The sequence below is a fragment of the Salmo salar genome, chromosome 17 (genome assembly GCF_965601325.2).
Source record: "Salmo salar chromosome 17, fSalSal1, whole genome shotgun sequence".
Taxonomy (NCBI): domain Eukaryota; kingdom Metazoa; phylum Chordata; class Actinopteri; order Salmoniformes; family Salmonidae; genus Salmo; species Salmo salar.
The window spans coordinates 24290349-24315996 of NC_138307.1; the positions used below are offsets into that span (position 1 = coordinate 24290349).

At 44.4% G+C, this 25648-nt stretch overlaps 3 protein-coding genes across 5 annotated transcripts; 2 read left to right on the plus strand and 1 right to left on the minus strand.

Moving 5' to 3' along the window:
- Window positions 1-3558: 3558 nt before the first annotated feature.
- On the plus strand, window positions 3559-13427 carry LOC106575835 (cyclic AMP-responsive element-binding protein 1). Of its 3 annotated transcripts, none has more exons than XM_014152526.3 (8): window positions 3559-3715; window positions 5410-5535; window positions 6352-6498; window positions 9709-9812; window positions 10066-10211; window positions 10680-10862; window positions 11061-11217; window positions 11483-13427. In XM_014152526.3, exons 2-8 carry the CDS (start codon window positions 5449-5451, stop codon window positions 11625-11627), a joined length of 969 nt encoding a protein of 322 aa, XP_014008001.1. In that variant the 5' UTR covers window positions 3559-3715; window positions 5410-5448; the 3' UTR covers window positions 11628-13427. The 3 variants fall into 3 exon arrangements, with proteins under 3 accessions (XP_014008001.1, XP_045555311.1, XP_045555312.1); XM_045699355.2 differs by having other exon boundaries at window positions 3562-3868; XM_045699356.2 differs by having other exon boundaries at window positions 3562-3859.
- Window positions 13428-13447: 20 nt separating this feature from the next.
- On the minus strand, window positions 13448-16794 carry mettl21a (methyltransferase 21A, HSPA lysine). Its single transcript, XM_014152527.3, has 3 exons — window positions 16408-16794; window positions 16082-16193; window positions 13448-14104 (listed from the first exon to the last, which is right to left on the minus strand). Exons 1-3 carry the CDS (start codon window positions 16552-16554, stop codon window positions 13704-13706), a joined length of 660 nt encoding a protein of 219 aa, XP_014008002.1. The 5' UTR covers window positions 16555-16794; the 3' UTR covers window positions 13448-13703.
- Window positions 16795-16813: 19 nt separating this feature from the next.
- Window positions 16814-25399, plus strand: LOC106575834 (cyclin-Y-like protein 1). Its single transcript, XM_045699354.2, has 10 exons — window positions 16814-17660; window positions 18335-18409; window positions 19634-19674; window positions 19811-19908; window positions 20045-20080; window positions 20280-20331; window positions 20421-20540; window positions 20681-20847; window positions 23589-23751; window positions 24070-25399. Exons 1-10 carry the CDS (start codon window positions 17498-17500, stop codon window positions 24184-24186), a joined length of 1032 nt encoding a protein of 343 aa, XP_045555310.1. The 5' UTR covers window positions 16814-17497; the 3' UTR covers window positions 24187-25399.
- The last annotated feature ends 249 nt before the right edge of the window (window positions 25400-25648 follow it).

Genomic DNA, 25648 nt, shown 5'->3' on the forward strand with positions numbered 1-25648 from the left:
ATGGCTGGCCATGCTTTCCACCTGGCTACCCTTACCCCGGTCAACAGCCCTGCACCCCCCACTGCAACTTGCCCAAGCCTCCCCCATTTCTCCTTCACCCTAATCCAGATAGTTGATGTTCTGAAAGAGCTGCAAAATCTGGACCCCTACAAATCAGCTGGGCTAGACAATCTGGACCCTCTCTAAAATTATCCGCCAAAATTGTTGCAACCCCAATTACCAGCCTGTTCAACCTCTCTTTCGTATCGTCTGAGGTCCCCAAAGACTGGAAAGCTGCCGCGGTCTTTCCCCTCTTCAAAGGGGAGACACTTCAGACCCAAACTGCTACAGACCTATATCTATCCTACCCTGCCTTTCTAAGGTCTTCGAAAGCCAAGATAACAAACAGATCACCGACCATTTCGAATCCCACCGTACCTTCTCCGCTATGCAATCTTGTTTCCGAGCTGGTCATGGGTGCACATCAGCCACGCTCAAGGTACTAAACGATATCATCACCGCCATCGATAAGAGACAATATGGGCAGCTGTATTCATGGACCTGGCCAAGGCTTTTGACTCTGTCAATCACCACATTCTTATCGGCAGACTCAACAGCCTTGGTTTCTCAAATGACTGCCTCGCCTGGTTCACCAACTACTTCTCAGACAGAGTTCAGTGTGTCAAATCAGAGGGCCTGTTGTCCGGGCCTCTGGCAGTCTCTATGGGGGTGCCACAGGGTTCAATTATTGGGCCGACTCTTCTCTGTATACATCAATGATGTCGCTCTTGCTGCTGGTGATTCTCTGATCCACCTCTACGGAGACAACACCATTCTGTATACTTCTGTCCCTTCTTTGGACACTGTGTTAACCAACCTCCAGACGAGCTTCAATGCCATACAACTCTCCTTCCGTGGCCTCCAACTGCTCTTAAACGCAGGTAAAACTAAATGCATGCTCTTCAACCAATCGATGCCCACACCTGCCCACCCGTCCAGCATCACTACTCTGGACGGTTCTGACTTAGAATATGTGGACTACTACAAATACCTAGGTGTCTGGTTAGACTGTAAACTCTCCTTTCAGACTCACATTAAGCATCTCCAATCCAAAAATAAATCTAGAATCGACTTCCTATTTCGCAACAAAGCATCCTTCACCTGTTGGGGTTCGTTCCTTGCTCCTTGTCAATCATTGCCTCATTGGTGAAATTAGCATTCTGACAATATCTTTAATTAAATCATTCAAAAACCTTTATTAATGCAATTGCAGACAGAAGTTGACAACAGGAACATAGCACACATGTTTCCGAGTAAATTCTGCATCAAAGAAAAGGTCCCAAGTAGTTTTTATCATCCTTGTAGTCAACCCCCTGTGATGTAACTGCCTACGTCATTACCTTATACTCATGAGACTAAATCCATGCCTACACAGCTATGTAAGCAAGACTTTTAGTGTTATCTAAAAGCTTAGCAGTAAATGTCCAAGTTGATTTATATTGGAATGTCTGACTAGTCTCTTATCAAATCAAATCAAATGTATTTATATAGCCCTTCTTACATCAGCTGATATCACAAAGTGCTGTACAGAAACCCAGCCTAAAACCCCAAACAGCAAGCAATGCAGGTGTAGAAGCACGGTGGCTAGGAAAAACTCCCTAGAAAGGCCAAAACCTAGGAAGAAACCTAGAGAGGAACCAGGCTATGAGGGGTGGCCAGTCCTCTTCTGGCTGTGCCGGGTGGAGATTATAACAGCACATGGCCTAGATGTTCAAATGTTCATAAATGACCAGCATTGTCAAATAATAATAATCATAGTAGTTGTCGAGGGTGCAACAAGTCAGTAACACAAGAGTAAGTGTCAGTTGGCTTTTTCATAGCCGATCTTATCTCTTACACTCCCATGCAGAGTTCTGTCTTCATAGTCACACATTTCTCAGACAGTTTCTTTATAAGAGGCAGAGATTATAAAAGACTGTGGAACAACATTAAACCTTTATAATGAATATATATATATTGTTAATCTGTAGTCTGGGACCCTATAAATGTAAGGAGGGAGGGGTCTTATAACCCCTCCCCTTCTATTAATACAACATAAGCATAATCAATTATTATAATACATCAAACATTTGGTACAGCCCCTATCATGACCCCTAGGTGAACCCCTGAAACACTCATGCTGCCAAACATACCCTCGTAAAGCTAACTATCCTACCGATCCTTGACTTTGGCGATGTCATTTACAAAATAGCCTCCAACACTCTACTCAGCAAATTAGATGCAGTCTATCACAGTGCCATCCGTTTTGTCACCAAAGCCCCATATACTACCCACCACTGCGACCTGTATGCTCTCGTTGGCTGGCCCTCACTTTATATTCGTCACCAAACCCACTGGCTCCAGATCATCTATAAGTCTTTGCTAGGTAAAGCCCCGCCTTATCTCAGCTCACTGGTCAACATAGCAGCACCCACCCGTAGCATGCGCTCCAGCAGGTATATTAGCAGGTATATTTCACTGGTCACCCCCAAAGCCAATTCCTCCTTTGGCCGCCTTTCCTTCCAGTTCTCTGCTGCCAATGACTGGAACGAACTGCAAAAATCACTGAAGCTGGAGACTCATATCTCCCTCACTAGCTTTAAGCACCAGCTGTCAGAGCAGCTCACAGATCACTGCACCTGTACATAACTCATCTGTAAAAAGCCCTCCAATCTATCTATCCCCATACTGTTATTTATTTTATTTATTTTGCTCCTTTGCACCCCAGTATCTCTACTTGCACATTCATCTTCTGCACATCTATCACTCCAGTGTTTAATTACTATATTGTAATTATTTTGCCACTATGGCCTATTTATTTCCTTACCTCCCTTATCCTACCTCATTTACACACACTGTATATAGACTTTTTCTATTGTATTATTGACTGTATGTTTGTTTATTCCATGTGTAACTCTGTGTTGTTGTTTGTGTCGCACTGCTTTGCTTTATATCGGCCAGGTCCCAGTTGTAAATGAGAACTTGTTCTCAACTAGCCTACCCAGTTAAATAAAGGTGAAATAAAAAATATATATAAAATAAAAAGAAGTGGTAAGTTTTTAGGGAAATCTCACCCCCATCTGGCCTAAGAAGCTGGTTCCCCTTCCTTTGGAATCATATGGCAAAGCACTGTCTTTGGTTCATCATTTCCAACAGCCTCACAAAAATATATCCCTCACAAAAAATCTAAAATATATCTAGCCCATGAGCAAATTGGTTAGGGAACATTTGTAATATACCTCTTGATTTGTCACTGGTGACAAGTATGTACAAAATAGTCTATTTAAGATTTTAGAATCAGTTCTACTGGCAATACAATGCTGTTTTTAGCATACTGCTCATGCTTCCTAATATATAACAAAGATGTTCTAGTTTCTGTTTATAAAACGTCTTTGATTGACAACTGTTCATGTTCTCGGCTGACACAAGTCGCACATGCGCACTTTTATGTAGGCCTACCTTCGTACACTTCCGCCAATGTTCGTACTTGTCGGTATTCTTCGTGTGCATTTCGTCATTTTCCGTTCGAATTCGAGCCCTGTCGATAGAACTGATTTTCGTCGTCTCCCTCGTTCTCCGTGTTGTTGTTCATCTCGGTGACGCGACAGAGGTGTAGCCTGACGCGGTCTCTTACGTGTCGGTCTGAATAAAAGTGGAGCTCGGAGGACCCGGGAGTGACAAAGCGAGTCTGTGTCGGGTAAGCATCCGATGCGGAGAGGGGGATAGAAGAAAGCCTTGGTGTGTTGGAGAAATCGCTCCAAATCTAACAAAGAGATCATGGCGGCGGTGTTGCAGAGCCACACGATGTTGAGTCAGTCTACAAAGCTAGCCAGCCAGCTATGTGAGAATGGTACTGAAAATTGGGAGTGAGGCTTGAGTCCTCGAGTAAAGATTGCAACCACAGTAATTATAGCATCAGCATGTTGGCTAGCAGACCTAGTTTGGCCATCTAGCTACATAGCCAGCTGGCAGTCACAAAAAACATGTAGGTTCGAATGCCTAACTTGCTAAGCTAACTAGCGGTATAGAATGTTAGCCCAGCCCAAGTATATCTGGCTTAGCTACAGACATTAACCTCCCAAAGAACTAGCTAACGTTAGCTTGCAAGATAGTCTGCAAACACAGCGTGGTTGTCTTGAATAAGCATACTACATTAGCAAACTTAGATAAAGACATCAATTCAAGTGCCATAGCTAGCCAACGTTAAATTAACCAGATAATTGATTAAGCTAATAAATACTCTTGATTTTTACCGCATGGGACACATTTGTATATTTACGCTAGCAGCTATAGCTAGTTAGCCCTGTTGTCGATATTAGCTAGCTACCACAAATCTTTAATATCGAGCAACAATGTGAACATGGATACATTTCGTACCATTTGGTTGAAAATGTTTTTTTTTCCCTTATCTATTAGTATAGCTAGGCAAGTGTCAGCTAGCTACTGTTATCTTTGTAGCTAACAATGCTATATACTTTTGCTAGCTAACTACTTGGAAAAAGGCGGCAATAACAGGGTATCGTGTTAGGAAATGATGTACTGCATATTATACTGTAAATTGAAAATGCACTTTTAAAACTAGTGTTGTCATAAAATCATTACGTTCATGCAATGTTGGAATTTATTAGATAAACATTTAGCAACACACTCAATGAAGAACACATTTTTACCTTAGGAACGTTACTTATGGTTTGGGATAGTATCTCCCATACTTTTCAGATAGTCACACGTAATACTGCATGTCTGGTGTAGCCTACAATCACTTAAACAAACCTGGTCTGGTATGAATAGACAGGGGCACAAAAGCCACGACCTGAAACATCACCTAATCAGTGCATAACATCACTTAATCAGGGCTCTCCAACCCTGTTCCTGGAGAGCTACCATCCTGTAGGGTTTCTCACCAACCTTCATCCTGGAGAGCTATTGTCCTGAAGGTTTTAGCTCCAACTGTAATCTAATGCACCTGATTCTAATAGTTAGCTGGTTGATAAACTGAATCAGGTTAGTTACAACTGGGGTTGGAGCGAAAACCTACAGGATGGTATCTCTCCAGGAACAGGGTTGGAGCGAAAACCTACAGGATGGTATCTCTCCAGGAACAGGGTTGGAGAGAGAACCTACAGGATGGTATCTCTCCAGGAACAGGGTTGGAGAGAGAACCTACAGGATGGTATCTCTCCAGGAACAGGGTTGGAGAGAGGACCTATAGGATGGTATCTCTCCAGGAACAGGGTTGGAGCGAAAACCTACAGGATGGTATCTCTCCAAGAACAGGGTTGGAGTGAACCTACACAACTTTATCTCTCCAGAAACAGGGTTGGAGAGCCCTGAATTAAATCCACACCCATACCAATATTTTACATTTTGTGTAAAAACATACATTCACAGGCTCTCCAGAGTTCTCCACCCACCAATCCAGCCAACTAAATGACCATGGAAGCGGGAGCCGATACACAGCAGGGTGGTGACACAGCTGTTTCTGAGTCTGAGGCCCAGCAGATCACACTGGCCCAGGTACAGTACCCTCATCAACGTTGCCAGACACTTTGAATCAAATGTAACTTTATTGATCCTCTGGTGGAAATTCTTTACGAGGCCCTACTTTTTGCCTACATGTATGAGTCTGTATGGCTGCATTTACACTGGCAGCCCAATTCTGATGTTTTCCCCACCAATTTGTCTTGACCAATCACGTCATATCTTTTTAGAGCTGATATAATTGGTCAAAAGAAAGCTCAGAATCGGGCTGCCTGTGTAAATGCAGCCTATGCGTGTAGTGGGCCTCCATATGTGGGCTGCGTTCAGCAGGGCACAACATTGTAGAATGTTCAGAAATAAATATGTTATGTGGAAGAGCAGAACTGTTCTCTGACATGAAGAATAATCAATCACTTCTATTCATGGTCTTTGATTGTAACCATTATGTGGATTTTGGGCTCCTGAGTGGCGCAGCGGTCTAAGGCACTGCATCTCAGTGCTTGAGGCGTCGCTACAGACCCTGATTCGATTCCAGGCTGTATCACAACCGGACATGATTGAAAGTCCCATAGGGCGGCGCACAATTGGCCCAGCGTCGTTAGGGTTTGGCTGGGGTAGGCCGTCATTGTAAATAAGAATTTGTTCTTAACTGACTTGCCTAGTTAAATAAAGGTAAAAAAGATGGACCGGTTTCCCAAAAGCATCTTAATGCTAAGTCCATCGTTAGAGCCATAGGATCCTATTGTGCTAAAATGAACTTGGCCTTAATATGCTTTTTGGAAACCGGGCCCTGGAACGTGCATGTATAGCCCACATTCATAAGCCGTTTCTAAATCTGCGTCTCTGCTGCAGGTGTCTATGGCAGCAGGACAGGTTTCCTCCAGCGGCCCCACAGTCACCCTGGTGCAGCTACCCAACGGTCAGACGGTTCAGGTCCACGGGGTCATCCAGGCCGCCCAGCCCTCAGTTATCCAGTCGCCTCAAGTGCAGACTGTTCAGGTGAGCCCCATTCCTCCCTCCATAACAGTAGTCTATTGTGATATACATAGGAAGGTACATGCAATAGGCCTTGGTAGTAGGCAGCAACAGGTATATTTGACCTGCACTGTTGTAGTTTTAAGAATTTCACTGTACCCTGCAATTACATGTGACCCTGTGCATGTGACTAATGAACTGATCTAATCTATAGCAGAGAATCTCTCAGATGGCAGCTATTTGAGGGTTGGTGTGGGTCACATATAACAAATCAATGGAACATTATTGGATGTTGTATAGGTATTACTGCATTTCCAATCAACTGTAGGGTGTCCACGTACTTTGGTGATGAAATGTCACTTCATGTTATATCCCTGTAATTTATTGGGTCAAAAATAAAGAAGGCACAGTGATGCCACAAAATGAATTACTGGGAGTTATATATATTAGTGTCTGACTCTCTATTTTCATAGCCTATAGTTTATTCGCCATTAGTCAGCACCTCCACACAAAATATTTTTTCCTGGGTGTGTGCCAGCTATGCTTTTTATTAGACTTATGTTATAAAATCCATTTTTATCAAGACAAGTATGATTCTTCATGTTCTGAATCGTTCAGTTGGGTCTTTCGCTAACATATCATTAACATATTTAAAAAGTTGGATTTCAGAATCTAATATATCTGATAATAAGCACCAAGCTCTGTTCACATAGCGGTGCAAGTTTCCTGTAATGACTTTTGAGAATTTTACATTTTGTGGTCAACGTTGTTTCTGTGGGTCGCAAAAAGCTAAATTAGCATGGCACGAGCTGAAATAAATGTAAAAGGCTTTGGTAAAAAACAAATTGGGGTATATGCTTATTGCTCTGACATTTCAGAGGTACGCTTGTTTTTGTGAGATATCTTGGGGAAATTACAGGAATTTTGAATGAATATGAAATAGAGTTCGACCGATTAATCGGAATGGCCGATTAATTAGGGCCCGATTTTCAGGTTTTCATAACAATCGAACATCGGTATTTAGATATATATATATATTTTCTTTACACCTTTATTTAACTAGGCAAGTCAGTTAAGAACACATTGTTATTTTCAATGACGGCCTGGGAACGGTGGGTTAACTGCCTTGTTCAGGGGCAGAACGACATTTTTATCTTGTCAGCTCGGGGATTCAATCTTGCAACCTTACGGTTAACTAGTCCAACGCTCTAACCACCTGCCTTACATTGCACTCCACGAGGAGCCTGCCTGTTACGCGAATGCAGTAAGAAGCCAAGGTAAGTTGCTAGCTAGCATTAAACTTATCTTATAAAAAACAATCAATCAATCATAATCACTAGTTAACTACACATGGTTGATGATATTACTAGTTTATGTAGCGTGTCCTGCGTTGCATTTAATCGATGCGGTGCGCATTCGCGAAAAAGGACTGTCGTTGCTCCAACGTGTTCCTAACCATAAACATCAATGCCTTTCTTAAAATCAATACACAAGTATATATTTTTAAACCTGCATATTTAGTTAATGTTGCCTGTTAACATGAATTTCTTTTAACTAGGAAAATTGTGTCACTTCTCTTGCAACAGAGTCAGGGTATATGCAGCAGTTTGGGCCGCCTGGCTCGTTGCGAACTGTGTGAAGACTATTTCTTCCTAACAAAAACAGCCAATTTCGCCAAACGGGATGATTTAACAAAAGCGCATTTGCGAAAAAAGCACAATCGTTGCACGACTGTACCTAACCATAAACATCAATGCCTTTCTTAAAATCAATACACAGAAGTATATATAAACCTGCATATTTAGCTAAAAGAAATCCAGGTTAGCAGGCAATATTAACCAGGTGAAATTGTGTCACTTCTCTTGGGTTCATTGCACGCAGAGTCAGGGTATATGCAACAGTTTGGGCCGCCTGGCTCGTTGCGAACTAATTTGCCAGAATTTTACGTAGTTATGACATAACATTGAATATTGTGCAATGTAACAGGAATATTTAGACTTATGGATGCCACCCGTTAGATAAAATACGGAACGGTTCCGTATTTCACTGAAAGAATAAAAGTTTTGTTTTCGAGATGATAGTTTCCGGATTCGACCATATTAATGACCTAAGGCTCGTATTTGTGTGTTATTATGTTATAATTAAGTCTATGATTTGATAGAGCAGTCTGACTGAGCGATGGTAGGCACCAGCAGGCTCGTAAGCGTTCATTCAAACAGCACTTTCGTGCGTTTTGCCAGCAGCTCTTCACAATGCTTCAAGCATTGCGCTGTTTATGACTTCAAGCCTATCAGCTCCCGAGATTAGGCTGGTGTAACCGATTTTGAAATGGCTAGCTAGTTAGCGGGGTGCGCGCTAATGGCGTTTCAAACGTCACTCGCTCTGAGACTTGGAGTAGTTGTTCCCCTTGCTCTGCATGGATAACGCTGCTTCGAGGGTGGCTGTTGTCGATGTGTTCCTGGTTCGAGCCCAGGTAGGAGCGAGGAGAGGGACGGAAGCTATACTGTTACACTGGCAATACTAAAGTGCCTATAAGAACATCCAATAGTCAAAGGTATATGAAATACAAATCGTATAGAGAGAAATAGTCCTATAATTCCTATAATAACTACAACCTAAAACTTCTTACCTGGGAATATTGAACACTCATGTTAAAAGGAACCACCAGCTTTCATATCTTCTCATGTTCTGAGCAAGGCACTTGAACGTTAGCTTTCTTACATGGCACATATTGCACTTTTCCAACACCTTGTTTTTGCATTATTTAAACCAAATTGAACATGTTTCATTATTTATTTGAGGCTAAATTGATGTATTATATTAAGTTAAAATAAGTGTTCATTCAGTATTGTTGTAATTGTCATTATTACAAATAAAAATCGGTCGATTAATCGGTATCGACTTTTTTGGCCCTCCAATAATTGGTATCGGCGTCGAAAAAAAATCATAATCAGTCGACCACTAATATGAAAAGTGGATATCCATCTTACCTCTATTGTTTCATGTCCTTTGGATTCTAGAAGAAAGACCAGTTCAACAGGAAAGTGATTTTCCAGATTTTTTGCCGCTTTTTTTCTTCTCTGGCCTCGATTGATTTAGTCACCCTAATTCTGACCATCCTACAAGGGTAAAATATTTTGAATGGATTATGATATTATTTTACCCATTGGTCCAAAAAATGGGTTTTTGATTGGACACCTTATAAACTGAAACTCTTGTGTTTGACCCTGTCAGATTTCGACAGTTGCAGAGGATTCCCAGGACTCCCAGGAGTCGGTGGACAGTGTGACAGACTCTCAGAAGAGGAGGGAGATTCTGTCCAGACGTCCTTCCTACAGGTACCGCTCCTCCACAGGGCCACTGTCACAGCGTCAGGGTGGCAGGAAAAGAATCGCAACATGACTGTCATGTTGACTCAGTGTTGCCAAATTGGGATTCTTTTTGTTATGCAGATTGGGTGTCATTTTGGATCTGATTGGGCTGTGAATGAAATCTGATGACACGTTGTTGGCTGAGAGTCCGAGACATTGATTGGGATTGTGTTTGGTATCCCTTGACATTGATTGGGATTGTGTTTGTTATACCTTGCAGGAAGATCCTGAACGACCTGTCGTCTGACGTGTCTGCGGTCCCGCCAATCGAGGAGGAGAAATCGGAGGACGACTCGACCCCCGCCATCACCACCGTTGCCATGCCCACATCATGCCCCATCTATCAGACGGCCAGCGGCCAGTACAGTACGTAACCCCTCCCTATTCAATCCTCAGTTTTATCGCTCGGGGGGGGGGTCCTGTAGGTACAGATCTAGGATCAGCTTCCCCTCCACCAATCCCCTCTACAGGGGAAAATGCTAAACTGACCCAAGATCAGCATCTAGGGGCAACTTCACCCGTACTCCAGTTTCATCATGGACATATGTGAAGACTGCCTGCTTGTTCTGGTTTGGACAAGCTTAGTTGGCTTACTTACTTTATATTTGATGAGTAGTGTATGGTCAATGACTATAGTGGAAATAGGGTCATGTTCAGTAGGGAGAAATGTTGAATGAAACAAAGGTTCTACCTGAACATGTCCAATAATGACAGATGTTAATTTTCTGTTTCAAAACATTTCGCTATGGTTTGCCTTGCTGAACATGACCGAGCAGACCGTTGCAATGTTCCTAACCTGTCCATCATCCATTAACCCCGCCTCCTCCTCTGCAGTCACCATCACCCAGGGCGGCGCCATCCAACTGGCCAATAACGGTACGGATGGCATGCAGGGGATGCAGACCCTGACCATGACCAACGCGGCGGGCGCCCAGCAGGGCACCACCATCCTGCAGTATGCCCAGACCTCCGATGGACAGCAAATCCTGGTGCCCAGCAACCAAGTGGTAATGCAAGGTGAGAAAGTCTTGGACCATGGGAGGCCCCAGCCTCAATCAAGTTTTAGTTCTTACGGGGTCAGTTGTTCTGCTCGTACATTCTAAACAGAACCGCTTTCCTGCATATGCAGTCACACAACACAAACAACTCCTGTATGTCCACAATTTCTTGACGTAAACACCAACACGTAACGCTACGATCCCTTCTGTTTCCCAGCTGCCTCTGGAGAAGTGCAGACCTACCAGATCCGTACGGCCAACACCAGCAGCATGACTCCTGGGATGGTGATGGCCTCCTCTCCCGCCCTGTCCGGCCAGGAAGGCCCAGAGGTTGTAGTCACCCGTAAGAGGGAGGTCAGACTGATGAAGAACAGGTAGGTGGAGTAGAGGGTATAGATACTGTAGCACTGTTAGCTAGGGTTATGTTGATCACTTTAATGAAGGCTGTTGGGTGGAATGGTAGACCTATAATGTAGGTGTACATTTAGCATGTTGTTGATATGGAACTCCTATTTCTATACCTACATAATAAAGCTGAGGTAATGCTAAGTGAAAAGATGAGTAACATGATGATCGTGTTAAGATTTGCTTTGCTGAGGCGGACATACAGTACTGACTGTCCATACCTGTGTGTGACAGGGAGGCGGCCCGGGAGTGTCGCCGGAAGAAGAAGGAGTACGTCAAGTGTCTGGAGAACCGTGTGGCCGTTCTGGAGAACCAAAACAAAACCCTCATCGAGGAACTGAAGTCACTTAAAGACTTGTACTGCCACAAATCAGAGTAGTGTCCCCCCCCACCCCCATGTACAGAGACTCACCACAGAGCCATGCATCTGGCAGCACCCTCCCCCATTTCTATCTTTTTCTTTTTAAAAAGCTCTACCAGTCTATAGGACCTAGGATAACCTCATGAGTACCCCTAAAAAGGATGGCCTCATAGGTACCCCTTAAAAGGATGACATGAGTACCTTCCATCATGAGTACCCTTAAAAGGATGAGGTGGAGCACACACTGTTTCTCCAATAGAATGGAGCCCCTAGTGGAATCTTACAGTGGTAGGTATCGTGTATATCCACGACACCACTGCTGCTAACTAACCAGTAGTCCCCAGTCTCAAGATGTCAGATACCAGGAGAACACCAGCCGTGGAGGACTAGGACCCCTCTGCCCACCATCAACTACCCTATACAACTATTGAGTTTGGACCGTCACCTGGCAACACACGTTGAAAATGATTTTGGAAAAATTGTCATTTTTTTTTAGTGCTACACTATTCAGTATTTAGGCTGATTGCTTTAACTCTTCTGTTACTTACTAACACTTTATGTGGACTGTAGATCCCAACCACTGTCAGATGAAATGTATTATCCTTGAGCTTGAGTTGGGTTATCATGTATTGAATTTTTCTGCTTGCAAGCCTTTTTGTTATTCAGCATTGCTAAGCCGGGAAAACACATCTGGTGGCTGTTTTGGGGTAGGGGTAAGAGATGGATTGTGGGTGGATTGTCTGCATCAACTAACAGGCATTAAAGGTAACCTCAGCGATATGACGTAGATGCAGAATGTAAACAGCGTAGTGGGTCAATTTCCGCAACAACTAAGCGTTTTGGTGCCGTGGCTACCACTACAACGTGAAGCGATACTGTGTGAGAGCAAAGTGTTGCATTTCGCTCATCTCAATATCTCCGGTGCTGCTCGGGGCAAAGTCATTTCGCTGAGTACCTTTTAAAGAGTTGTGCTAATGTAAACTGAGCTACCACGCAGCTGACAGGAGGAGTTGTGAAATATGACTGAAGGGTAGACTATGGGTGTTGTATAGTGTGCTTTTAGGCATTCATGTAATGTTTACGATGTCTGAGGCAGTGTGTGTGTTTGTTTCTCCATGGCCTGAACAGGCATAAGGCATAATCATATTGGAGGATATCCTAACTTCCACTTAACTTAATCATCATGCATTGAAGTCAATGGGATTGTAGAGTGAAAGTTAGGATTAGCCCCACAATCACACTTTTTCATCTGTTGTGCCTCAAACACTTCTGATAGGACAAGGGAAGAAGCATTTTCTATAATGTAGTTAAAAGGGATCGTTTGCTTGGATCTGCAGTGATGACGTAGACCTGGATTTTGGGATCCATCGCTGACATTTAGACTGACAACTCAGTCAACAAACGTGGGATTACACCAGGGGCGCGTTCAGCAGCTCACAATGTGGAACAGATAAATATGTTCCGCTAGAACTGTTTTGTAGAACAGACATGCCTTTCTGACATGTAAAATAAGGATTCATGTCAGCTCTATTCACTATATTTCTATCAGCAATGTTCCATAACATTTGCTTACTGAACCCGGTCTTCTGTTTGATTGGATAACGGAATGCCATATTGTATTATTTTGTTTTTACGTAGCCATCTGTCATAAATAACGTATATGCATCTTATTTTTAAAGCACTTGCCATTTCTGTTCATATTTTGTAAACATTGTATTTCTTAATGTCAGCATTCACTTGTATGAAAAAAGCAAAAACAATTATATTACAGATTCTACTATTTGTTTTTGGCAGCTGTTAATAAATGTGTTTCTGGTATTATTTTTCAGATGTCTTAATTTGTTTTCAAATCCATTTAATCAAAAAAGGATGAATGAAATTAAGACATTTACAATCACCCATAGTAGCTGGGTTGTAGCTCCATATTTTCTCCCTACTGGACACAACCCTGCATGAAACAAAACCATCCTCCATGAACCATCTTACTGGCTGTCCATTCATGAGTAGTAGCTCCCTGAACCATCAATGATTGACAGCACATTGATCCATCCACTGTGATTCAAACTCCTCACATCCCCCATCAGTCACTGGTTCCTACAGATCTCTCCTTGCTGGAAGCTTCACAGCCTTGTAGATGTGAATGTCTCTTTCCTTGTCATAGTGCACCTCGTGTACTGTGAAGCGCTGCTTCAGCATGCTCAGGAAGTTAGTGTCTCGCTCGTAGCGGATCTTGCAGGCCAGTAGCACTACACTACTCTCTGAGCTGAGGTGTTCCATCGTTTGCAGTAATGATGGAAATGTGTCTTCCAGGTAAACAATGTCTGCTCCCAGCACTATGTCAAAGCCTCCTGTGGGATAGCGCTCCAATCCCTGGCCCCAGGTCAGTTCTGAGACCTCCACTGCTCCTAGCTGATCCGGGGGAATGTTCTCTTTCACATTGGCTGCAAGGAAGCCCAAGGCAGGCTCACGGTCTGTGATGGTCACTTTTTTGGCACCTTTGGAGAGAAGGCTTGCACGGTTAGCACATGTAAAAATGTGACTAACAGTTGAGCCTGATCCACACTGTAGGGCCAACCCAAACAGTTCTGGCTCTGATGGTTTATTTTCACATTGTCCTTTCCAGAATGGTTCCAGCAACTATATAGTAATCAGGCCAGCACACATCAGCTCAACTATATAGTAATCAGGCCAGCACACATCAGCTCAACTATATAGTAATCAGGCCAGCACACATCAGCTCAACTATATAGTAATCAGGCCAGCACACATCAGCTCAACTATATAGTAATCAGGCCAGCCCACATCAGCTCAACTATATAGTAGTCAGGCCAGCACACATCAGCTCAACTATATAGTAATCAGGCCAGCCCACATCAGCTCAACTATATAGTAGTCAGGCCAGCACACATCAGCTCAACTATATAGTAATCAGGCCAGCCCACATCAGCTCAACTATATAGTAGTCAGGCCAGCACACATCAGCTCAACTATATAGTAATCAGGCCAGCACACATCAGCTCAACTATATAGTAATCAGGCCAGCCCACATCAGCTCAACTATATAGTAGTCAGGCCAGCACACATCAGCTCAACTATATAGTAATCAGGCCAGCACACATCAGCTCAACTATATAGTAATCAGGCCAGCCCACATCAGCTCAACTATATAGTAATCAGGCCAGCCCACATCAGCTCAGCTATATAGTAGTCAGGCCAGCCCACATCAGCTCAACTATATAGTAATCAGGCCAGCACACATCAGCTCAACTATATAGTAATCAGGCCAGCCCACATCAGCTCAACTATATAGTAATCAGGCCAGCACACATCAGCTCAACTATATAGTAATCAGGCCAGCACACATCAGCTCAACTATATAGTAATCAGGCCAGCACACATCAGCTCAACTATATAGTAATCAGGCCAGCACACATCAGCTCAACTATATAGTAATCAGGCCAGCACACATCAGCTCAACTATATAGTAATCAGGCCAGCACACATCAGCTCAACTATATAGTAATCAGGCCAGCCCACATCAGCTCACCTATATAGTAATCAGGCCAGCCCACATCAGCTCACCTATATAGTAATCAGGCCAGCACACATCAGCTCAACTATATAGTAATCAGGCCAGCCCACATCAGCTCAACTATATAGTAGTCAGGCCAGCCCACATCAGCTCAACTATATAGTAGTCAGGCCAGCCCACATCAGCTCAACTATATAGTAATCAGGCCAGCCCACATCAGCTCAACTATATAGTAATCAGGCCAGCCCACATCAGCTCAGCTATATAGTAGTCAGGCCAGCCCACATCAGCTCAGCTATATAGTAGTCAGGCCAGCCCACATCAGCTCAACTATATAGTAGTCAGGCCAGCCCACATCAGCTCAACTATATAGTAATCAGGCCAGCCCACATCAGCTCAACTATATAGTAATCAGGCCAGCCCACATCAGCTCAACTATATAGTAGTCAGGCCAGCCCACATCAGCTCAGCTATATAGTAGTCAGGCCAGCCCACATCAGCTCAACTATATAGTAGTCAGGCCAGCCCACATCAGCTCAACTATATAGTAATCAGGCCAGCCCACATCAGCTCAACTATATAGTAATCAGGCCAGCCCACATCAGCTCAACTATATAGTAATCAGGCCAGCCCACATCAGCTCAACTATATAGTAATCAGGCCAGCCCACATCAGCTCAACTATATAGTAGTCAGGCCAGCCCACATCAGCTCAACTATATAGTAGTCAGGCCAGCCCACATCAGCTCAACTATATAGTAGTCAGGCCAGCCCACATCAGCTCAACTATATAGTAGTCAGGCCAGCCCACATCAGCTCAACTATATAGTAGTCAGGCCAGCCCACATCAGCTCAACTATATAGTAATCAGGCCAGCCCACTTCAGCTTGGTTTGGCCCTGTAGTGCAAGTCTCCTACCAGTTTCCCCTGTGAGTTCTTACCTAGAAGAGCTGCCACGATGCCCACCAGTCCAGTGCCTGCCCCCAGCTCGATGGCAACCTTCCCTGTCAGCTCGACCTGCCCCAGCTCCAGGTACATACACATCACTACCGCCTGACAGAGAAAGGAAAACATAGATCTAAGAGGGAACAGTATCAGTAAATTGTGGCAGAATCAATCGTACCATAGTTGACTACATCTTTGTCACACTCAAGAAGACGACCGGTCATTCAACAGATGATTGAATAGTTCATATTGGAATTAAAATTGACATGAATTTTTACAGAATGCGGCAAAGCATGTACACCAACGATGGTCGATCACTCACTGCATCCCACACGACAGCAGCTACTCCGAGTTTATTCCAGTCCTGGGTTAGTCTGACATTGTGGTCAGCGAAATGGAACTCGGCAGACGAATTATGTAGTTTGGAGAGCACGGGCAAATAATTCCCATCATATGGTACAAGCGCCATAGTCAAAAGAAGACCATGGAAATGTAATATAATTCTATAATTTAGTAAACTTGAAATTCATACCGGGTTGAACGATTTCTTATGAGGAAGTGGGAAAAATCTATATTCTCGCGATAATAAAATCGTAGAGCTGACACTTGTCAAATGACAATGTTCACCAATCTCTGTCAAATAACAATTATTAATCTTGATAAACAGCCAATGGTAATTGACGTGCGTCAAAATGGGCCGTTCTTGAGGGCGTTCCTTCCCTAGTTGGCTTTGGCTGGAGTGGGAATCAGCTGTTATCAGGCTAGCTAGTCGTCTCAAATCTCAGCATTATACATTTCTGTGTACGGTAAACGACCATACCTGGAACATTTGCTGATGTGAAGGAATTCGGCATATTATCTGACTGCAATGCATCGCAAGAATAGCTAAATCAAGTGGACCGGCATAAGTAGCCAGTTCGCTGAAGCCTGGATTAGCGTTAGCCGGGTACAGGGCTAGTTAGCAATAGCTTGCCAACTAGTTGCTAGCAAACTACGTCTGGTTTATGAAGACCAGGTTAATGTTTTTAACGTTGTATCAGCTGTCTAGCAGCTTCAGCTAGGCTTTTTAAAACCGAGTAACGCGTTGCCATTAACGGTTAAACCGGCGTCCTAGCGTTGCCAGCCTTTAGATTAGTTTAGTCGTCAAGCCTGTATCTGGCCGACGTATCAATGCGCTACTCGCCATGCCTTTGCGCACACGCCCTGAAAATGATAGGGATTCAACTGTTCAGTTTGAATTGTGTGTTGTAGATATGAACCCGGATATGTGGCTGCTACTCATGTATTTGAATTTGTCATTTTGAGACCAGACATCACTGACAGAGGTTCTGTCTGATGTTATAGACGAGTGGACGGTTCTTTCAGATTTCTGGGGTGTAGTCAGTGGTAGGACTTAAGCTAATTGTTCAATCATGGGGGCTACAGTGTCATGCTGCATGTCCCCCGGTGGGAGTCCAAAGCTTGCGAGGAGAGCAGTCGAGCTCGACGACTACCCAATAACCACCACTGGCGACGACGTAAGCGAGGACACGGGCACCTATCTGCAGCACATCAGCGATAGAGAGGTCCCGGATGGTAGGTGTACTTTTCGGATAAGCTGGAGTGGTCACACCTCTCTGAACAGCTAAGACATGCATGAAAGGGGAAAGGAAGATATTGCTTGCTGTTAACTCACAATGCATACATCACACATCAGCATATGACCTGTTGCACTATTGATTGTGCAGTCGTCATATTGGTTCAGCTATTCCAAGATATCCTGCAGAGTATCCAGCATTGTATATGCTTCGGCTATAGCCAGGTAGCTTAGTGGTTAGAGCATTGGGCCAGTAACCGAAAGGTTGTTGGATCGAATCACTGAACTGACAAGGTAAAAATCTGTCGTTCTGCCCCTGAGCAAGGCAGTTAACCAACTGTTCCCCGGGCGCCGAAGACATGGATGTCGATTATGGCAGCCCCCCGCACCTCTGATTCAGAGGGGTTGAGTGAAATGCGGAAGACCCATTTCAGTTGAATACATACAGTTGGACAACTGACTAGGTATCCCCCTTTCCCAGAGTATAGTGAGTGTCATAATGTCAAGTCACAAGGTGCACCCCCGGAAGTTCTGATCTGTAATCAGTCAGTATTATACAGTATTTCACTCTGCCGTTTTAAGATATAAATGGTGCATATAGTTGGGATAGGTGTGCATTTCTTGTGGTGTTCGTGATAAAATAGGCTAAGTGTGTATTTCTTGTTTCTTTCAGAATTGGCACAGGAGTCCAACCCATCCGATAATGCCAGAGCCAGCACAATCTTCCTCAACAAGTCGCAGACTGATGGTAAGTGTGTAGCGGTATTGTTAGAGAGGGGTAAATAAAGTACTTTTTGTTCTGGCGCCAGGCAGGCAGGTATTAACCCTGCTGAAAGGTAAAGAGTAGGATAGATGGAGTTCTGCTACCAGAAACACACATCAGCAGGAGAGACTGTCTAGAGTGTAGACTGTTGGCCAGATAGCAAGTGGAAAGGGTAAGACACACCATAAAAAAACACGTCACAGCACAGGGGTAACCCAACCAATAATACCTCCTACAATAATAATGTGCAGAGCAATTTAAAAGGCAAGTTCATAGAAACAATTGACAAGAACCCACTCATAACACTTAGAGAATTAGCAATATTCGGTATTACCTCCCGGGGGGGGGTGTTCATAGGCAAAACAAAGGCCTTAAAATGTCAACTCTTCTCGGCCAAATGTCAATAGTACCAAATCAATACAGTTCAAACAACAATAAACTCTCACGCAACCTCCCTTTAACTAAAATGTCAACCCAAACACGTCTGGCAGGGCAATAGTAGTCTAGCGACACTGAACATCAAAGGGAGTGTATGGGGAGGGAGGGGAAAGAGTGCTGCAGTGTAAAGCACAGAGAGAAAGGGGTCTTAGCTGTTGACTTCAGGCTTGCAGTTGTTTGTCAAAGTTTCGCAACAATGTTGCTACCACTCCATGTGATCAATGACAGGAGCGCTCCCAAGAGATGCACCCACCACCTAGAGAGCAAACACCGGAGTTCCACTTCAACACTTTACTAAGTATGCTGAAAATAAACAAGACTTCTGCAGAGTTGCACACACTGTCAAACTGCCGCGCCAACCGAGAGCTCTCCACAGAGCACCGGAAGAGCTATCTTTATCTCCCCCTTCCTGACTGCTGATGCGCTCTTAAAGTGGCAGTGCACAGTGAAGGCTCCGTGCAGCATGTCGCCACAAGTGGCATGGGGATCTTCTACTTCTCATGGCTGTATCCTCTGCTTATCATGGAACGGCACAGATAGAAATGTCATGAATAGAGTTGACATGCTTTCTTATTCTACATGTCAGAGGGGCACGCTTGTTCTACGTAATATATTTCTTTATCTGAACGTCCCACAACGTTGTGCCATGCAGATCATGTCCCAGGTGTGGTATGGACAACAGGAGAGTCTGTCTAATGGTCAGTCAGATAGTTATTAAACACTTTCAGGGAACTACCTGACCTAAGATTTGTCTGACTTTTTTTCCTCCAGTGCGGGAGAAAAGGAGAAGTAACTACTTAAGTAATCATCATGTGAGTAAATCCATCTTTCCAGTCGTGCGTTACTATGGCTACCCATGGACATCCACTGATACTAATGCAGAGATGTCAGGAAGTGATGCTATGTTTTTCTCTGTTCCTTTGACTAACAACTACTCCCTTTTCCTAGACGTCTCCTGGGTTATCTAAAAAGTACAGCTCCTGCTCCACAATATTCCTTGATGATAGCACGGTCAGCCTGCCCAACCTGAAGAGTACGGTCAAATGGTGAGTCCTCCTTACCTACACACACACACACACACACACACACACACACACACACACACACACACACACACACACGACAGAGCAGAAAAGAGGCGGTCATTGTAAGAACTCACCGTCTTGTCTCTCTCTGTTCCAGTGTCACGTTGGCTATATACTATCATATAAAAAACAGGTAGGTTCTATCTGTCATTCATTTCATGAGAAAAATGATGTAGAGACGTGAGGTAAATGGAGGAGTTTTGTGTTGATGACATAGTAACATGGTAATGAAGGTGTGGTGACCATAGTAACATGGTAATGAAGGTGTGGTCTTTCTCTGTGTGTGGGCTTGTAGCAGTAGTCTTCTGTCTTTTTTTCCCCCCCTTCATCAGGGATTCAAACCGTTCTCTGGACATTTTCGATGAGAAGATCCACCCATTAACGGTGAGTAGGTGGAAGTAGATACTGTATGTCCGTGTGTGTGCACACCAAGCCTCCTGTCAGACTGACTGGCCAGGCCTCCTCTTCCTCAGAGAGAGAAGGTTCCAGAAGACTACTACAGCGTGGACCCTGAACACAAGCTCATCTACCGCTTCGTCCGCACGCTCTTCAGCTCGGCCCAGCTGACTGCTGAGTGTGCCATCGTCACCCTGGTATGTATGCCACCAGTCAGATACTTGTTCTGCATAATCTATTGTCTCCTGCTGAACACCTGGCCCTGGTAACGGTGTTCCTGTGTGTGTCCAGCAGTGTCAGATGAGTCTCATTTACTGTGTGTCCATCCTTTCCCAAGGTGTACCTGGAGCGTCTGCTGACCTATGCAGAGATGGACATCTGTCCGTGCAACTGGAAGCGTATCGTACTGGGCGCCATCCTGCTGGCGTCCAAGGTGTGGGACGACCAGGCCGTGTGGAACGTAGACTACTGCCAGATCCTCAAGGACATCACCGTGGAGGACATGTCAGTGTGCCTCTGTCCTGTCCACTCACCTGTCCCCATGACTGCTCACCTTTACAAGTCACCCCAACCTTTAGGCATTAGATCTGAGGGTTGGATAGGTGTAAGCAAGAGGGACAACTACCATCATCCTTACAGCTCTCCAATCCTTTCATATCTAAGTGCTTAGGGCAGGGGTATTCAACTCTGACCCTACGAGGTCCCGGAGCCTGCTGATATTCTGTTCTATCTGATCATTAATTGCACCCATCTGGTGTCCCAGGTCTTAATCAGTCCCTGATTTGGAGAGAAGAATACAGTGAGGGGGAAAAAGTATTTGATCCCCTGCTGATTTTGTACGTTTGCCCACTGACAAAGAAATGATCAGTCTATAATTTTAATGGTAGGTTTATTTGAACAGTGAGAGACAGAATAACAACAAAAAAATCCAGAAAAACATGTCAAAAATGTTATAAATTGATTTGCATTTTAATGAGGGAAATAAGTATTTGACCCCTCTGCAAAACATGACTTAGTACTTGGCGGCAAAACCCTTGTTGGCAATCATAGAGGTCAGACATTTCTTGTAGTTGGCCACCAGGTTTGCACACATTTCAGGAGGGATTTTGTCCCACTCCTCTTTGCAGATCTTCTCCAAGTCATTAAGGTTTCGAGGCTGACGTTTGGCAACTCGAACTTTCAGCTCCCTCCACAGATTTTCTATGGGATTAAGGTCTGGAGACTGGCTAGGCCACTCCAGGACCTTAATGTGCTTCTTCTTGAGCCACTCCTTTGTTGCCTTGGCCGTGTGTTTTGGGTCATTGTCATGCTGGAATACCCATTCACGACCCATTTTCAATGCCCTGGCTGAGGGAAGGAGGTTCTCACCCAAGATTTGACGGTACATGGCCCCGTCCATCGTCCCTTTGATGCGGTGAAGTTGTCCTGTCCCCTTAGCAGAAAAACACCCCCAAAGCATAATGTTTCCACCTCCATGTTTGACGGTGGGGATGGTATTCTTGGGGTCATAGGCAGCATTCCTCCTACTCCAAACACAGCGAGTTGAGTTGATGCCAAAAAACTCAATTTTGGTCTCATCTGATCACAACACTTTCACCCAGTTGTCCTCTGAAACATTCAGATGTTCATTGGCAAACTTCAGACGGGCATGTATATGTGCTTTCTTGAGCAGGGGGACATTGCGGGCGCTGCAGGATTTCAGTCCTTCACGGCGTAGTGTGTTACCAGTTGTTTTCTTGGTGACTATGGTCCCAGCTGCCTTGAGATCATTGACAAGATCCTCCCTTGTAGTTCTGGGCTGATTCCTCACCGTTCTCATGATCCAGCCTTGTGTAGGTCTACAATCTTGTCCCTGACATCCTTGGAGAGCTCTTTGGTCTTGGCCATGGTGGAGAGTTTGGAATCTGATTGATTGATTGCTTCTGGGGACAGGTATCTTTTATACAGGTAACAAGCTGAGATTAGGAGCACTCCCTTTAAGAGTGTGCTCCTAATTTCAGCTCGTTACCTGTATAAAAGACACCTGGGAGCCAGAAATCTTTGAGAGGGGGTCAAATACTTATTTCCCTCATTAAAATGCAAATCAATTTATAAAATTTTTGACATGCGTTTTTCTGGATTGTTTTGTTGTTATTCTGTCTCTCACTGTTCAAATAAACCTACCATTAAAATTATAGACTGATCATTTCTTTGTCAGTGGGCAAATGTACAAAGTCAGCTACAGGGCTCTTTGTGGCAGATACTTGTTCATAGGACTATATTACCGTAATTTCCGGACTATTGAGCGCACTTGAATATAAGCCGCACCCACTGAATTTAAAATTATTTATTTATTTTCAACATAAATAAGCCGCACGTCTATATAGATGTACTATTGTAAAGTGAATGTTCCACTGGATATCATAAGGTGAATGCACCAATTTGTAAGTCGCTCTGGATAAGAGCGTCTGCTAGGCTTTAACGAAACACGGCTTGTAATAAAAAATTAGCAGTTAGCTTTAGTTGTCTTTTTGCACTGAGTCAATTCCTCACACTGCTGTTTCCAACGTCTTATCATCGACTCATTAAGACCAAGCTCCCGTGCAGCAGCTCTATTTCCTTTTCCAACAGCCAGATCAATCGCCTTCAACTTGAAAGCTGCATCATATGCATTTCTCCATGTCTTTGCCATGATGAGGGTGACAAAATGACTACCGTAATCAGAATGATGGGAAGTTTGAGAGCGCTCGATTTAATCTAAACAGTAAATAAAAAAAGTTGTTTGACCTTAACCCGTTCGGCAATTTCATTGGTCTAATGAAAGCTTCATGCCGCCAAAAAACTGAGCACGTCACAGAATGTTTTTTTTTGAGAAAACCGGGAAAAATCCATATATTAGCCGCGTCGTTGTTTAAGCCGCGAGGTTCAAAGCGTGGGGAAAAAATTGCGGCTTATAGTCCGGAAATTACGGTAATACAATTTAATAGATTGATGCCGCTGACAAAGGTCTCCATAGAAGTGTGCAGGAATTTGTTTTGGCTCACCCAAGACTGAACTGTGAACATCCTCATATAAATCAATATTATGAGGAGCATCGTTAAATTGGAACGTTCCCATGTGGGTCAAAACTCAGTCTTATGTAATCAATAAAGTTAGATTTAGCCTCTTCCCTCTGTTTTGAAAAGGAGGCTGGGAGAGTATGGAGGGTAAGTCTGCTGTGATTCACGCTCTACCCCTCTCTCTACCTGTACCTCTACCTCTCACAGGAACGAGATGGAGAGGCACTTCCTGGAGCTGCTTCAGTTCAACATCAACGTGCCGGCCAGCGTCTACGCCAAGTACTACTTTGACCTGCGCTCCCTGGCCGACGACAACAACCTCAACTTCCCCCTGGAGCCACTTGACAACCAGCGAGCCACTAAACTGGAGGTGAGAGCTTCTAGTACAGCAGGAATGAAAACACTGCTACTTGGCAAGAGGAGAGTTTAATGGTAGTCCTGTTCAGAAACAACCCCAGCCCCTACTCCCCTACTATCATGTAGATACTAAACAATTGCATAGGTGTTAGAAATTAGGTAGTAGATCCACTCTGCCTTCTGAATGGCTAGGGGGAATGTACACCTATCTGCACAAGTGCCTAGGTGGGAGGGGCCAATGTCTTGTCTATGTTATGATTTAACTGTTGAGTGACCTTGGGGTTACATACGTGTTGTTCCCAGGCTATATTAAGTGTTGTGGCGTTCCCAGGCTATCTCCAGACTGTGTGAGGACAGATACAAGGATCTGGGCAAGGTGACCATAAGGAGGTCCCTCAGCGCAGACAATCTGGTGGGTGTCCGAACCACCCACGCTGTGCTGTCGTAAAGCTGGACCTGCTACACACACAGGACAGGCGGAGGATGAGGATGCACTGAAGGCCTTCCTAAACTAGACTCACTGGCACCATCGACACACAGCGGGTCCCAAATCACCCCCACCCCCAGATCTGTATGGTGGCAGCTCCACCACTGATACCTACTCATACACCCCAGATCTGTATGGTGGCAGCTCCACCACTGATACCTACTCATACACCCCAGATCTGTATGGTGGCAGCTCCACCACTGATACCTACTCATACACTCCAGATCTGTATGGTGGCAGCTCCACCACTGATACCTACTCATACACTCCAGATCTGTATGGTGGCAGCTCCACAACTGACACCTACTCATACACTCCAGATCTGTATGGTGGCAGCTCCACCACTGATACCTACTCATACACTCCAGATCTGTATGGTGGCAGCTGCACCACTGATACCTACTCATACACTCCAGATCTGTATGGTGGCAGCTCCACCACTGATACCTACTCATACACCCCAGATCTGTATGGTGGCAGCTCCACCACTGATACCTACTCATACACCCCAGATCTGTATGGTGGCAGCTCCACCACTGATACCTACTCATACACTCCAGATCTGTATGGTGGCAGCTCCACCACTGATACCTACTCATACACTCCAGATCTGTATGGTGGCAGCTCCACCACTGACACCTACTCATACACTCCAGATCTGTATGGTGGCAGCTCCACCACTGATACCTACTCATACACTCCAGATCTGTATGGTGGCAGCTGCACCACTGATACCTACTCATACACTCCAGATCTGTATGGTGGCAGCTCCACCACTGATACCTACTCATACACTCCAGATCTGTATGGTGGCAGCTGCACCACTGATACCTACTCATACACTCCAGATCTGTATGGTGGCAGCTCCACCACTGATACCTACTCATACACTCCAGATCTGTATGGTGGCAGCTGCACCACTGATACCTACTCATACACTCCAGATCTGTAAAAATCAAAGGGTTAGAGTGACTGACACCACACACTGACCATGGTGACGAAGCCCCTAACTACCCTGTGGTGTAGTTTGGCACACGGACGGACAGATAGTGACGTAGAAGGACGGTTTTCTTTGCTTACTGTGTAGGCCCTTTAGCTGTGAAATGTATCGGTTTTTAATTGAACATATTTTCAGTTGCTGTTTATTTCAAATAAACCGTAATAAACTATCAAATCTGTGTATGGTGTCCCATTTCTAGATAAGATTCATGGTGTCAGTCCTGGGTTTACTTTAGCCTGCCTGGAGTGCCAGATGGGCGGTGTTGGCAGTTTTGCAGCTATTCTATTGGTTTCATGTGCCAGGTTAAGCTCAATCAAGCCCTGTATTTGAAATTATTTCAAATAAATTGGGCTGGTTTTCTTTTCCCATTGGTTTTTCATAGATCTGACAGGACTAGGCTGGAGAAGTGTACGCTCCATAAGC

Coding starts and splice junctions, on each gene's coding strand:
- LOC106575835 (XM_014152526.3), top strand. CDS start 5,449: ATGACCATGGAAGCGGGAGCCGATACACAGCAGGGTGGTGACACAGCT. Junction 5,536..6,351: donor AGCAGATCACACTGGCCCAG/GTACAGTACCCT, acceptor TCTCTGCTGCAG/GTGTCTATGGCAGCAGGACA. Junction 9,813..10,065: donor TCCAGACGTCCTTCCTACAG/GTACCGCTCCTC, acceptor TATACCTTGCAG/GAAGATCCTGAACGACCTGT.
- mettl21a (XM_014152527.3), bottom strand. CDS start 16,554: ATGGCGCTTGTACCATATGATGGGAATTATTTGCCCGTGCTCTCCAAA. Junction 16,194..16,407: donor CTGCTGTCGTGTGGGATGCA/GTGAGTGATCGA, acceptor TTTCTCTGTCAG/GCGGTAGTGATGTGTATGTA. Junction 14,105..16,081: donor CATCGTGGCAGCTCTTCTAG/GTAAGAACTCAC, acceptor TTCTCTCCAAAG/GTGCCAAAAAAGTGACCATC.
- LOC106575834 (XM_045699354.2), top strand. CDS start 17,498: ATGGGGGCTACAGTGTCATGCTGCATGTCCCCCGGTGGGAGTCCAAAG. Junction 20,332..20,420: donor AGAAGATCCACCCATTAACG/GTGAGTAGGTGG, acceptor CCTCTTCCTCAG/AGAGAGAAGGTTCCAGAAGA. Junction 20,541..20,680: donor AGTGTGCCATCGTCACCCTG/GTATGTATGCCA, acceptor TCCTTTCCCAAG/GTGTACCTGGAGCGTCTGCT.